The 14,519-nt window shown below is 48.5% G+C and overlaps 7 protein-coding genes across 7 annotated transcripts; 5 read left to right on the top strand and 2 right to left on the bottom strand.

Annotated features, from left to right (window-relative positions):
* Positions 1–1,265: 1,265 nt before the first annotated feature.
* PGRI_093630 (tellurite-resistance/dicarboxylate transporter family protein) lies at positions 1,266–2,492 on the top strand (the record flags this gene model as incomplete). The annotated part of the gene is made up of 1 exon (XM_040797076.1): positions 1,266–2,492. The coding sequence occupies one exon, from the start codon at positions 1,266–1,268 to the stop codon at positions 2,490–2,492; it is 1,227 nt and encodes a 408-aa protein (XP_040649887.1).
* A 1,471-nt stretch (positions 2,493–3,963) lies between these two features.
* PGRI_093620 (RNA 3'-terminal phosphate cyclase-like protein) lies at positions 3,964–5,175 on the bottom strand (the record flags this gene model as incomplete). Its single annotated transcript, XM_040797075.1, has 1 exon — positions 3,964–5,175. The coding sequence occupies one exon, from the start codon at positions 5,173–5,175 to the stop codon at positions 3,964–3,966; it is 1,212 nt and encodes a 403-aa protein (XP_040649886.1).
* A 222-nt stretch (positions 5,176–5,397) lies between these two features.
* Positions 5,398–6,115, top strand: PGRI_093610 (3-hydroxyanthranilate 3,4-dioxygenase; the record flags this gene model as incomplete). Its single annotated transcript, XM_040797074.1, has 2 exons — positions 5,398–5,429; positions 5,569–6,115. 2 exons carry the CDS (start codon positions 5,398–5,400, stop codon positions 6,113–6,115), a joined length of 579 nt encoding a protein of 192 aa, XP_040649885.1.
* A 427-nt stretch (positions 6,116–6,542) lies between these two features.
* PGRI_093600 (CAP-Gly domain containing linker protein BIK1) lies at positions 6,543–8,522 on the bottom strand (the record flags this gene model as incomplete). Its single annotated transcript, XM_040797073.1, has 1 exon — positions 6,543–8,522. The coding sequence occupies one exon, from the start codon at positions 8,520–8,522 to the stop codon at positions 6,543–6,545; it is 1,980 nt and encodes a 659-aa protein (XP_040649884.1).
* Positions 8,523–9,020: 498 nt separating this feature from the next.
* On the top strand, positions 9,021–10,402 carry PGRI_093590 (putative serine/threonine protein kinase ENV7; the record flags this gene model as incomplete). The annotated part of the gene is made up of 3 exons (XM_040797072.1): positions 9,021–9,140; positions 9,190–9,808; positions 9,861–10,402. 3 exons carry the CDS (start codon positions 9,021–9,023, stop codon positions 10,400–10,402), a joined length of 1,281 nt encoding a protein of 426 aa, XP_040649883.1.
* Positions 10,403–10,748: 346 nt separating this feature from the next.
* PGRI_093580 (putative oxidoreductase, short-chain dehydrogenase/reductase family) lies at positions 10,749–11,961 on the top strand (the record flags this gene model as incomplete). The annotated part of the gene is made up of 5 exons (XM_040797071.1): positions 10,749–10,824; positions 10,877–11,328; positions 11,383–11,500; positions 11,550–11,621; positions 11,672–11,961. 5 exons carry the CDS (start codon positions 10,749–10,751, stop codon positions 11,959–11,961), a joined length of 1,008 nt encoding a protein of 335 aa, XP_040649882.1.
* A 489-nt stretch (positions 11,962–12,450) lies between these two features.
* Positions 12,451–14,484, top strand: PGRI_093570 (putative MFS transporter; the record flags this gene model as incomplete). Its single annotated transcript, XM_040797070.1, has 9 exons — positions 12,451–12,644; positions 12,699–12,906; positions 12,964–12,980; positions 13,032–13,134; positions 13,184–13,620; positions 13,674–13,760; positions 13,811–13,864; positions 13,920–14,249; positions 14,301–14,484. 9 exons carry the CDS (start codon positions 12,451–12,453, stop codon positions 14,482–14,484), a joined length of 1,614 nt encoding a protein of 537 aa, XP_040649881.1.
* Positions 14,485–14,519: the final 35 nt, after the last annotated feature.

Here is a 14,519-nt window from a genome sequence, read left to right as displayed (position 1 = left end):
ATACTTGGCGAGAATCCCAGTCAATAGTGTCGTTAAACGGGGGGCTGTGAAGATAAGAAGTTCAGGGGAAAACGCCAAGAGATTCCAAGTGTACGTCAACGTTTTTGAATCCACAAACTTCTCTTCTTCTCCTTGATCTTCATGTATTTTCCATATCTGCAATAAACTGCATGTTCTATTGATATTGAACTTATTCTATACGCTGTGCTTGCATCCACGCAATGGTGTTACCTAGTATTTACACCAATCTCCTCCTCTTCTTTACTGAGCTAAAGCTTGGCAGCGGTCCGTCAACGATGTACTGTCGATCAACCTCCTTGGCATTCGGCGTCCAGGCACGTTGAACGCGCATTGGAATCCCTGTTTAGACTTTTCTATACCTCTAATATCCTCCTATCGGAAGAAGGTTCGGCGAGATAAATCATCGGCCCGAAAAATTTCGGGTTTGAGATTCATTTCTGAGTACATTCTGTAACTTGTCTTTTCAAGTCAAATTATAATGATGTCGAACTGACACAATATCTTGTAGATTCTCAATCAGACTGGTACTCTTTCACTCAAGGACCAGGACATATCCGTTGCGGCGCAGGGAAAAGGCGTAACGCACCAATGATTCCTTCATGCTCTTGGCAGAGTTCCACGCCCTTGACTTCATCATCCCCTAGGCATCGAAGTTTTTTGAATCCGCAATATGCGCCTAACCTGCTGCCCAGATATCCGCTGTGGATCTGTGGATCTTTGTGCTTCCCAACCCCTAGAGGCATTAACCCCCCTGATACATATGGAGTATGATGAATCGTCCGAGCCCAACATCCCGGACCGATCTATTCTTATGGATTTCCCTTGGCTCGACGGAATTATGGGTCTAACATGCCCGTTGAGGCCTCTGGTAGGTCCACGAAGGATTTCATTGCCTTGCCTACGGGGTACGTTGTATAGAATCCCTTTTTTGATATTTTTACTATCAAAACGTATAGTCTTGGAAATTCTTGGCTGATCTTCTGTGGAATATGGAATTGATATGCCTGTTTTATTGTTCATCCTGCTATATTAACATCTCCCTTTCGCTCCTTCTCCCAGTTCATTCATTCCAATAACCTCAATTCTTCCAACTTTGACTTGACTTGACTTTTCCATTGATTATTTGACCTATCGGTCTATAGTTCTGTCTTGAATACATTCATTTTATACTCCTTTTCTCCTGTTCCAAGTTAGCGTTTCATCTATACCTCATTGCATCTTCTATACACACACACACATACACAATGTCCAATCCTATTCTATTAGGGGCATACCCTAACCACAGTCAAGAGCTTTATCCCCCATCTGCACCACCCTCCGCTCACTCCGATACACCCTTCATGAACTCAGAGAAGTGCGAGAAGCACTACCCACTGAGCTTCCGTGAACGTCTCCGCCATTTCACATGGGCATGGTACACTCTCACTATGAGCGCAGGAGGCTTAGCCCTCCTCATAGCGAACCAGCCGAACAAATTCCAAGGCTGCCGCGAGATCGGTCTCGCCATCTACATAATCAACCTCTTCCTCTTCTCCCTCGTCTGCTCCCTCATGGCAGCACGATTCATAATCCACGGTGGAGCCCTCAACTCCCTACAACATGAACGCGAAGGTCTCTTCTTCCCAACCTTCTGGCTCTCTGTCGCAACAATGATCACCGGACTGGAGAAATACTTCGGCGACAATGCCGCCCCATCCTTCACAACAACCCTCGAAGTCCTCTTCTGGATCTACTGCTTCTGCACCTTCACCCTCGCCGTCGTACAATACTCCTTCGTCTTCACCTCACACACCTACCGCCTCCAAACAATGATGCCCTCCTGGATCCTGCCCGCATTCCCTATAATGCTAAGCGGCACGATTGCCTCCGTCATCGCCTCACGCCAGCCAGAGCGCGCAGCAATCCCAATCGTCACCGCCGGAATGACCTTCCAAGGCCTAGGCTTCTGCATCTCATTCATGATGTATTCACACTACATCGGACGACTGATGGAGAGTGGACTTCCCTGCCGCGAACACCGACCAGCGATGTTCATCTGCGTCGGACCACCTGCGTTCACGGCTCTTGCTCTGGTCGGTATGGCGCAGGGACTGCCTGGGACATTCAACGTGATGGGGAGTGAGGACACAGCCGCTGATGGACGCATGCTTGAGATTCTGGCGTTGGCAGCTGGTGCATTCTTGTGGGCGCTGAGTCTTTGGTTCTTCTGTATCGCTGCTATTGCGGTTATTCGGGCGCCGCCCACGAGCTTCCATCTTAGCTGGTGGGCGATGGTTTTCCCTAATACCGGGTTTACTATTGCTACTATCACGCTTGGAAATGCGTTTGATAGTGCGGCGATCAAGGGCGTTGGCTCTGCGATGACTATCTGCATTGTCTGCATGTTCCTCTTTGTGTTTGTCAATCATATACTTGCCGTCTATCGCCAGGATATTATGTATCCTGGTAAAGATGAGGACACCTCAGATTGAGATGCTCTTCCGACCGATGAATTCTTGTCCTTTTTTTCTATTCTCGTTACTTTTGGCATTTTCTTGGCTTCTTGCATAATCTTTTGCGTACCCCGGTCTTTCATTGCACACTGCAATCATCTCATTTTTTTTTCTTCATTTTCACTTTTATGTTTGCTTTTTGCTCGTTCGACTCAAAAGCGTTCAAGCGCTCTGTTTTGTCCTGTGGGGACTCTTCTGCATCGTCTCATGTCTTGTCCGATCTTCCATCTGCTTAGCGTCTACTAGATTTCATAGAATTAGAACGAAACCCATTTCATTTCAATCCGTACATCTACCGAATAAACTACCTAGTAATCCAAAATAAATTACTAATCTCTTTGACAAAAACTAGAATAGAAAAAGAACAAGTCACGCGACTATCAAACCCTACCTCAAGTTGTCAACACTGCACGGTACAATGCTGCGAAAAAGAAAGTGTGGCTCGTCTTGGCTTCATCCAAAAGGATTACTGGACCCCAGCACCACGATGAGGTGCGAGCCATCGCTGGGGTAAATGGCAGGGTAAATGGCAGAAGACGTTGCAGAACCAACATGGTGATGAAGTCCCTCTCTTCACTTCCCAGTCGGCACCAGGTTGCCCCGGGACCGGTGAGCAGAAGGCGGGGGATAAATGGTGAACAAGAAACCCGAATGATGAAATGAATGGCAAGATAAATGGCAGATATTGACAGATGTGATAGAAGACATTTCAGAACCCAACATGATGACGAAGTCCGTCTCTTCACTTCCCAGTACGGCACCAGGTAACCCCGGGACCGGTGGGCAGAAGGCGAGGGATAAATGGCAAACAACACAAAACCCGAAAAATGGTAAAGACAGGGGCGAGGGAGGGGGGGAAGAAAAAGAAGATGAAGGATGTGATGTAAGATAAAGATAAAGATGAACGATGAAGGGATAAAGATGAAGGATGGGGGGATGGGGGGATGGGAAGATGGGGAGGGGAGATGAAGAAGAGAAGAGGAAAGTTGAGGGGGAAGGGAGTATTTATGAAAAAAAGGGTCGATGGCCTCAGGATACGCGTTGCCTTAGGATACACCGCACCTGATATGTCACCATTATGTCAATATAAAAGTATATCAAATATAGTAGAAGAGAAGACAATGTTATTGAATCCTATATAATGTCACCTTGCTCTGCAAGTTTTGTATGGGTATCATGATGGAAAAAGCAGTCTTTTGCCATGGCTTCGTCGCTGTGCGACAGGTCGAGTTCATGCTCGACAGTCAAGCCTTGGAACGCGAGCTTTTTAGAGTACACTGACGCGCACTGGACAGACGGCCAGAAGCCCGCGACGCCGACGGCATCTGATAGACTACCACGTGGCCCCGTTCTGTTGGGAAGGAGTGGACTGCTGAGGCGAGACTTCCGGATTGTTAAGCCCTCAGAGTGGGTAGACTTGGAATGAAGTGCGAAAGCCATCCACAGCAGCTTAAGCAACCTTTCTACCGACGTTACCGATTCCACGGCCGACAATGCTGACAATCACGTCTCCATCTCCGTTGTCAGGTGCGTCTCGGATACCCCAGCCGGGGGCACCGAATTTGGACAGATCTCGAGCGAGCTGGATCACGTTGGGATCAGCAATCACATCTCGGCCAACCTGCAATCGTCCAACATCCTCCGAGCCCATGGTCATGAGAGTGAACATGGTAGTTGCAGCCGCAGGAGCCACACAACCTCCCTTGGCAACCGTCTCCAGGAGCTGGAATGCACACTGCTTTCCAACCTCCTCAGGGGCTTGACCACCCGATGGTGGAGAGGCCACATCGGCTGAGAAGAGACAGCCCGTGGAAGACTCCGCTACCAAGGACAGACCAAATCCAAGACCGATCTTCTTCTTTGCCTGAGGGTTATTCTTATCCGGAGCTGGTACCAAAGGCGCAGACGCAACGTCGGAGAAGATATAAGTATCAGGACTAAGTGGGTTGAGGATGCCACGGGCAGTCTCAATCATGCGAGCATTGTTTGAGCCGGATACACCAACTGAGTATACAACACCACGGATGCGCTTGATGCGGCCCGCGTTCATCAAGTGCAGAGTCTTCGGTAGACGGACCTGGTGACCAAACACAAGTTGCACTTCACCACCACCACCCCTGCCGGTGGGGCCAGTGTTTGAGCGTCTCAAAATACGAAGCTCGATATTGTTGAAGATACCGAATTGTTTGTACAGAGGGAGGATCGCAGTGCGGACGCTGTCGACGGACATATCTCCAGTCGGTGTCGACGAGGTGATCACACCAGGTCCTGTGAAGAGCACCTTCATGGGTGCCTTGGCGAAGGGGGCCAACAGACAGAGTGGGATTAGGAAGTAACTGAGACCGCGGTTACAGTTCGACGGAATTTCGTAGGTGATCATGCCGCCGCTGGCTCCAGTGCCGGCTGTGCTGCCAGTAATCAAACCGGGCTTGTAAACAAGCACGGTTCCGGTGTATGAAATCTCCATTTGAGAGCCATTGGTGATTGCATCTAGGAGACGAAGGAAAGAAATTTCATGAGGCGCAAGACCCGGATTCGTAGGCGACGACGAACGAATTTGCGAAATGTGGACTGTACGGCCGGTGAGGGTGGACAAAACCAAGCGATATACCAGATTGTGATGGGTCGTAAACCGAAGGGGTGGTTGAGAGGTTGTCGCCATTTTGTGTGGTTTTAAGACTTGCTCTAAACACTTTTTGTCTGGGCTGTTGAGATAATGAAAAAGAAAAATTAATGGAGGAATGTTACTCCGGGCCGATTGTTAAGTCCGGGGTGAAACTGATATCTCCGGGGGATCAGATCATCTCTAAAGTTTCTAAACAGGCGATATTTTGATGAAAATTTTTAAGACTCTGACCAAGATCAGATCTTATTATCTTTCACAATGCTTCCTCCAGCGCTGAATATTCCTAAATGGTAAGGCCATGAATCTATATATAACTTTCTTACAATCCCACTATAGTTATGATAATAGTATTATAATACTATGATAACTATGATATGATTCATCATGCGGTGCAAGCTATTTCAATGCCACCTGCTAACATATATCCAGGCTCGAAGAGAACTCCCATCTCCTCCAACCACCAGTCAATAACTACTGTGTATACCACCCGTCAACACCGGCTACAGCCGGCTACACAGTGATGATAGTGGGTGGGCCCAATGCCCGAACCGACTTCCACATAAACACAACACCAGAGTTCTTCTATCAATACCGTGGATCAATGCTCCTGAAAACAGTCGACAACTCAACCACACCTCCTAGTTTCCAAGATATCCCTATCCATGAAGGCTCGATCTTTTTACTGCCCGCGAACACCCCACATTGCCCCGTGCGCTTCAAGGACAGTGTCGGTGTTGTGATGGAACAACCGCGGGCTAAAGATGCAGTCGACGCTATGAGATGGTATTGCAAGGACTGCAAGGAGATTGTCTGGGAGAAGAAGTTCGTGTGTGTTGACCTGGGGACGCAGGTTAAGGATGTTGTTGAGGAATTTGCGGCCGATGAAGAAAAGCGCAAGTGTAAGAATTGTGGAAAGATTGCGGCGTCCAAGTATCAGGATGGGGAAATTGTACAGCCCCCGACTCATCCTGAATAGTATATTGATCAGACCGATTGGAGGGTGAGGTTGCTGCAACTGTAATCTTTCTTCGATCATGAATGGTTATGACTGACGAATTCAACATTATTTGATATGACATGAATAGAAAAAGAAATAAAAATAAGATGAGTACGTCTCTCGACATACAATGGAAGATGGAAATCTGTTGTATACTCCAACGACATCTTATTATGACCAAAGAAATGGTATTTATTACAAGCACACAGCCTCATGCAAATCCTCCCTGAGATAAAGACCTCACTCCCAGCTACCAGGAAGCTCCAGCTGATGCAAAAAAAAAGAAAACACCTTTATTAACCCGGGTGAAACCAAAACCCAATAATGTACTAGAAAAAACCCCCCCGTAGATGCATGCAGCAAAGAGCTGGAATGTTATGTGGTGCACTCATGCATATGTAGAGCATTACTCATCAAATGGGCAGTCAATGCTCTCGTGGCCATCTCGCTCACAAAGAGCACACCACTTAGACTCGTCGATGACTCCCGATGATTTACCGGCAATAGGAGCCATGGAGGAGCTCAGCCCGCCGATGCCCTTCAATCCTTCCATGACCACATCCCTTCCCGTCTTCAATGCGGGGGGAGTATCAGAATGGATGGACGAGGCTTTGGTTTTGAGAGGTTCGGTCTTCTGAACTGGGTGTTCATCGGCAAGTTCGTCGGGAGCATCACGAGCGAGATTCTTCCGTTCAGCAGTGTTCTTGCCAGAGCCGAACATGCTGGTGCAGTTCAGGATATCATGGCCGCCGGTTTCGCAGATCTCGCACCACATGGTATCCTCGTCGGAAGAGCGCTCGGATTCATGCATGGTTTCGAGCCGCGATTGGGAAGAGTTGGAGATATCACGGCGATGGCGGGGCTCCGAAGGAGCATCGTGCCAGTCGGTCGGGACCACTGTACGGTCAGAGAGACGGTTGGGGTTGGGGTTGTTTGAGTGATTGGAGATATTGCCCGCAGACTGCGATGGCCTGTGTTGCTTCGGTGAAAGGGTGACAGTAGAGCTGCGGCGACGGCTACCAGACTGCAGGTGCATTTCTTTGAGTTCACGCTCAAGCTCTTCGATCCGGCTGTCTTTGCGGTTCGTATTTTCTTCGATCTCTTGTAGTCGAATCTCCAGCTGATTAATCTCTTCTGGATTATGATCATAGTCCGAATTATTCTGTCCCAAGCCTGCCGTGCTGGGGTTTCCGCGGCTCAATGAATGAATAATGGCTTTGAGTCCTCGGATCTCATCATCTTTCTGGTCTAGTTCACTACTGCTGCGGGGTCCGTCGGTGGAGTGTGCGTCTTTCAATGCAGCGGCGGAGTTATCACGCTCTTTTTTGAGCTCCAACTTGGTTCGCTCAACTTCACCGCGGAGGAACTCGACTTCGGCCCTAGCCTCGGCCTCTCCACGGCGGGCATCCTCGAGACCTTCCTCTAACTCCGAGACCAGTTCTTCCAATTGTTTGAGCTGCTGCGCAACAATCTCAACATCTTCGCCGCGGTCCTGCAGTTCCTTGTTCTGCTGCATAAGCTCGTCGAGACGCTGCTCGTAGACGCGTTCTGTTTCGGAGGCCGCGATCTCCAATGTATCGAGGGTGCTTCTGAAATCTGCGCGGTGGACGTCGAATTCGGCTGTTAATTGGATAATCCGCTCGTTGCGTTCACGTAGCTGTGTTCGGACCGAATGGCCATCCGGTCCCTCCATCTCCTCCAAGGTCTTCTGGAACTCGCTCAAAGTGCCAGACTGCTCATCGAGCTGCTTATCTCGGTCTAGAAGCTGCTTCTCTAGGCTTTTGATCTGATCCTTCAGTTCTTGAATCTCCGACGAGGGTGGTTGGCGGAAGTCTGATGGCCGTCCATACGACGAAGCATCATCATCCACACTCAGTCGCGAAGAGGGTCTATCAGACAGCCGAGATGGTGCCTTGACGGGGCTACGCATGGCGCTGTTCATCCCGCTTGTCCTCGATGCAGCTGATGGTGTACGCAAGCCGGCTAGGCTTAGCTTTGGAGGAGGCACGCGCGGGGATTCGGGTCGAGGGAGAGAGGGTCGCCGGACTCGAGGGCGAGGGGTCGTCAGTGCTGCACTGACGGATTTGCTAAAGTTGACGGGTCTTCCACGCGCAGGAGTGGTGGGTGTAGAGACATTTGAGCGCTTTGTGACATATTTGTTGTTGTTCATGGGAACGAATATGCCAGCACCCGGAATGGAGGTCACAAAGTACTTCCGGCCGTCGACATCGCCACTGTTTTTGCCTCTTTGCGCGTGTTCAGAACTCAGTTCGACTCCTGCGAATCGTCCGGCCTTCCCCGCTACTGGTCCCAAGTATTTGACCGTTCCATGCATGCCACCGGGGACATTGACCACCTCACCGACACGTACATCATCGTGCGCCATTGTGAAGTATATCGATATGAAGAGAATAAAAAAAAATGCGGGATGCTTTTAAATAAAAGATCCGGGCGAATATCAATAGCCCCTGGAAGGGTTCGAAGTCAAGGGTGTAGAGGGAGCGTTAGGAGAATGCAAGGATATCAAGTTGACGGCCCAACTCCCATGGCGATTGGGAAAGGAAAAAGATAGAAACAAATGAAAAAAGACCCAACCAGTTCTAGCTTAACCAGTTAGGATAAGAAAAAAAAAGAGAGTCAAGAAATGTGTAGATATAAAACAAAAGAAACAAGAGAAAGGGGGGGACAACAAAAAGGACTCCACTCCACGTAATACCAACTTGAACCGACTTGAACTTCCACTTCTTTGCATATATCCTTACCTTCTCTAAGACACTTCTATCTTCCGCGACGATCTTTTCCAATCTGTACTAACTCCTGCGCATCTACCACCCTACCATTCCGGACGTCACCGGGCCCTTTACCTACCATCGCATTATACACCATGGCGCAATACTTCTTCGACCTTCTGTACAACTTCACGGATTGCATGTGTTGCTTTCCTAGCTCCCCACAGCTGAAGATCAACAATCGAAGTTTCAAACTTTTACGTTTGTTGGGCGAGGTATGGATCCCCAATAACTGCAACCTGGTCTGAACTGACAACGTAACAGGGCGGATTTTCCTACGTCTACCTAGTCCAAGACAAAACGAGCTCCGAATTATTCGCGCTGAAGAAGATCCGCTGTCCATTTGGCCAGGAATCCGTATCGCAAGCACTGAAAGAAGTCGAAGCCTACAACCTCTTCAGCTCCCAATCCAACATCATCCACTCGATCGATCACTGCGTGTCCACAGAATCCGGCTCGAAATTCAGATCCGATGGCGGAGATCCAGGCTCGAAGACGGTCTATATCCTACTTCCATACTACCAGCGCGGTAATCTCCAGGATGCCATCAATGCCAATCTGGTTAACCATACCAAGTTCCCAGAGAAGCGGCTGATGGTCCTGATACTGGGTGTGGCCGATGCGCTTCGCGCGATGCATCAGTACCGGGTGAAGAGCGGAGCGACGTCTACGCGCAAGGCGAAGGCTGTTCGGAGAGAAGGCGAGGAGGCAGACGAGGAACGGACCATGCATATGAAGCCGAAGCGAAGGGCTACCCATAGCATGGCTGAAGGCGAGGAGGATGAGGAGAATGAGCCCCTGATGGATGACGAGGTCACCCGGAGTCAGGAAGGTGTCGAGGATGGGGACCTGCGCCCCTATGCGCACCGAGATGTCAAGCCTGGTGAATTACCGTGCGGAAATTCCAAGTCGACTCGATGAGCTAACTGTTATAGGAAACATCATGATCGACGACAACGGCCAATCACCCATCCTCATGGATCTGGGCTCTTTGGCGCCTAGCCCCATCGCCATCACATCGCGCTCCCTCGCCTTGGCGGTGCAAGATACCGCAGCAGAACACAGCACGATGCCATACCGCGCACCTGAGCTCTTCGATGTGAAGACAGGGTCGATCATCGATACCAAGGTTGATATCTGGTCGCTTGGCTGCACACTCTACGCCTGTCTCGTGGGCAAGAGTCCCTTTGAGGCGCGCAGTGAGGAGACCGGTGGTAGCTTGAGCATGTGTGTTCTTGGTGGTGACTGGCGATTCCCTGATGAGAAGTCTGGCGCTTCTAAGGGCAAAGCCAAGTCGGGCGAAACCGATGATGCATCTAAAAGCGATGTCCCTGCGATCAGTGCACCCGTCAAGGATATTGTTCGCCGATGTCTCACTGTTGAACCCTCGGAACGGCCCGACATTGATGAGCTTATTGAGCTCATGAAGAGCGTTATTGACCAGATGCCTGAGGATGAGGCCGGTCCATCGCATTAATATCCTGATCTCGCGTGTTTCTTTCTGCGTTATTTGATCGGCAGGCTCCGTATTCGATTTATTTAGCTGTACATTATGAATGCGCATTTGATTCATTTCTCCTGAGGCTGATTCCCATCTACTTGTTGCTCGAAGTTCCCTAGCGCGTCTATATGTTTTGCAATTCAAAATTCCATTCTATGTTCCCCCTAAATATCACTTGCCCCAATTATCGCCCTATTTACCTCAATGTATTGAGGTCGAATATCCACTCCGAGATGGCTTCATGATGACGACATGTTGAGCTTGTCTATTCAAAGCAGACATCTCTCAACATATCAACCCAATTCAAACAGAATCCAGCACTATGAGTACCTTCGACGAGCAGACACAGGGGATGGACGTGACGAAGACGTTCCCAGACCGGGTGAAGAGGAAAACATGTACACCACACTCCCACCCAACCCGGTATGTAAACTGACCAATCTCCCACAGTTCTAATATCCGGCCTCAAACGAGGCGACCTCGCCGCAACAACCGCAGATGCCCTCGCCCACGGGGGTGCAGGAACTATAATATGCACAGGTCGCTCGCAGCCCGAACTCCAGCCTGTGCTTGACCACATCAAGCGGAAATACAATGCGGTCAAAATGATCTTTGTGACGGCCGACCCCGGCATGCTGGCTTCATTTCAGGAGGCAGCGCAAACTATCATGAAATTAGGCGTGACCATCGATGGCTTCGTTGGGTTTCCGGAGGTCATGGCTGTACCGTGGGAGCTCACGGTGGACGGACTCGAGTCCCATTTCCAGAGGAATTACCTGTGTTATTTCCTGATGCTGAATCTGCTTTGTCCAATTATGAAACCTGGTTCGAGGGTTGTTCTGGTTACGTCTAGTCTGCGGAACGAGGCGCCTGCACCTTCGTGGGAAGATTTATTGTTTCAGGTGAGCTTGAGCTTTGCTGATTAGGTCTGTCGTAGTAAATGCTGATTTAGATAGAATGGAGAGAATTACCATTGTCTCGATGGATATTCACAATCCATGCTCGCCATCGTTTTGTTTATCAAGTCTTTTGCGAAGAAGAAATCTATCGTTGCCTTTTCTGCAAATCCAGGAAGTGAGTTAATTGATGAATTGTGTTTCCGGTATTCATCTTAACCAGTCAGATACCAAAACCAACATCCAGACATATGTTGCAATGGAGGATATCAAATCCTGGCTCCAGCGGAAGAAAGAAGGTATGACCATCTGAGACAGCGGTGAAGACCATTCTGATAGGATTTTCCAGCGGGTGAAGATATCCCGGTCCTGTTACAGCAAGCGCCGAAATCTCTCGGTCAAGGTAGTGCCACAGTGTTGCGTGGATTGCTCGATCCGGAACTTGAAGGTAGAGATAACCATGTGACATATATGTCCTCCATACTGATTGGTGAATACGAGATTTTAGCCCAATCTGGAGCGTTTCTCGACCATTGCCAGACACCCAAGTTACCGCATCTCGACTTTCCAGCGGGTGAAGAAAGTGCAGAGGCGTTATGGCGGCGAAGCCAAGAATTAGTTGAGTCGTTTATTTCCTGAAAAGGAAGACATTAGACCGAAATAGGAAGGGAATCTATGACTATCAAAGAAGTTGGGGGGGTTAATTGGGGGGGTTAATTGGGGGGGTCAACTAGGGGGTCAAGTAAGTAAAACAATGAATTATCCAATGAATGTCGTTGATAAGAATCGGACTAAATGCCGAGATACTCCGCAATTAATTGGAGATATTTGATATTTGAAGAGATGATTGGATGAAAGAGATAAATTGAAGATATAAAAAACATCCAAAACCCTCGCCAAGGCCGAGTTTGCGGGGGAAACCGATAGCTCTCCTTATCTTTTTTTTTATTTCGTCTATCATTGCCCAACTTCGTCCCTTTTCTATCTCCGGGGTCTTTTCCCCAAATATGTTGATCTGTGGGGATTGATATCCCATTTATATTGCTTCCTTCCTGTTTGCTCTTTCAATTGCTCTTTTGCTCTTTTACTCTTTCACATACAGGGAAATCTGCATTTTGCCCCCCCACCATGGCGCCAGTCATCGACAGCACAGCTATACCAGGAACTGTCACTCTGGTGGATGTAAATCATGACTTAGAAGCCAGACATGCAGACCATGGAGACCGTGATATTGTGCTAATCCCTACGCCCTCGAATGACCCAGACGACCCTCTCAACTGGAGTCCAAGAAGGAAGCTCCTATCGACTATTTGTGTGAGCGTGTGAGTATAGTTTACGACGTGTAATACGATTGGATGTTAATGCCATGTTTCTAGCTATACCGGGTTCGGAGGAATTGCCTGCTCGGTTGTTTACTCAGTCCTTAGGCCGCTCTCCGAAGAAACGGGATTACCTATCAGTACTCTTAATCAGGGAACTGGGTTTATGTTCTTGTTGGCTGGTTGGGGTCTGTTATTCTGGCAGCCCTTTGCTATGCAGTATGGCAAGCGGCCGACTTACTTGTTGTCCATGATGGGAATTTTGGTAAGATATTCACAATTGGATATCACTTGAAGATGATAGCTAATAATTAATCTATAGGCTATGACGATGTGGGGGTAAGAAGTATAATGCTCACCATGAGAGACAAGTCTACTAACACCGCTTAGACCATATGCAAAGACGACCGGTCAATGGCTCGCACGATGTATTCTATTAGGTTTCTTCACGGCGCCCGTGGAAGCGCTCCCTCAAATATCTGTCACCGATGTGGTAAGTCGAACCCGCCTTAACAAAAGAACCCATTCTTACAAAATATCAGTACTTCACTCACCAGCGAGGAACATACATGGGACTATACGCATTCTGTCTAGCAGGAAGTAATTACATCGCGCCTGTCATCTGCGGCTTCATCGCCCAGTACCACGGCTGGCGGTGGGTGTTTTACTACCCAAGTATCTTTGTCGGCTGTGCAACCGTCTTCCTCTTCTTTTTCTGCGAGGAAACTACCTATTCTCGAGCGAACGTCGACGAGATGGGCAATTTTGCACACACACAGTTGCCCAAACTCAGCTCAGACGGCGAGAAGAAATCTACAGCCGCTGACACCGAGCCTGCTGAGACCGGTACAGTTTACACTAAGAAGTCATATATAAGTAAATTAGCACTCTGGAGTCCAAGAAAGGATACCAATACGATGTTCCGTCGATTTTGGCAGTCTCTTTACTTCCTCTCGTGGCCGGTCATCTTCTATGCTGGGTATGTATTTGCAATGTCTTGGGCTTATGAATGTTGACTAACATGCAATCCAGCTTCTCTTATGGATCCTACCTGGTTTACTTTAACATTATGAATGGAACGACTTCTATCATTCTTGGCGGAGATCCATATAACTTCGGGTTGGTCTTATTACTCGAGCAAATGCAGAATCCAAGCTAACTCATCCCAGATCTTCTATGGTCGGTCTGTGTTATCTAGCTCCCATTACTGGTGTGGTGATAGGGTAAGATTCTCCCGTCTAATCAATACTTCAACCAAGCTGATGCTGACCAAAATAGATCCCTCTTCACTGGCCGATTCAGCGACTGGCTCACCGTCAAACTAGCCCGTCGAAACGGCGGCATCATGGAGGCAGAGCACCGGCTCTGGCCCTTTATGGTTTGTTTCATACTTGTACCCTGTTCCCTTATTCTATGGGGTGTCGGCGCTGCTCACGAGATCCACTGGTTTGGGCTCCTCGTGGCCATTTCCATGCTTGGTTTCAGCAATGCCTGTGGTATCTCGCTTAGCGTCAATTATTTTATTGACAGCTACCGTGAACTGAGCAGTGTTGCGCTGGTTAGTGTGATGCTGGTCCGGAATACCATGTCTTTCGCCATTAGTTTTGGGTATGTTTCTTTCTTCGAGTTCCTAGCAGACTTAAAACTGACCTTAATTAGTATCACACCTTGGGTTAAAGACTTGGGGTACCAGAAATGTTTTATTTCTGCTGCCTTTGTTGGTATGGCATGTTCTTCGGTATTCCTCTTTATGATTAAATTTGGAAAGACCTTCCGTGAACGATCTCGTGAGAAGTACTGGAAGTTGGTCCAGGAGAATTGGGATAAGGGAATGTTCAATTAGAATAGAATGTACATATACATTACACCAAGGTATAA

This window comes from Penicillium griseofulvum, assembly GCF_001561935.1.
Source record: "Penicillium griseofulvum strain PG3 chromosome Unknown contig_14, whole genome shotgun sequence".
Lineage (NCBI taxonomy): Eukaryota > Fungi > Ascomycota > Eurotiomycetes > Eurotiales > Aspergillaceae > Penicillium > Penicillium griseofulvum.
This window is presented reverse-complemented; position numbering and strand designations above follow the sequence as displayed.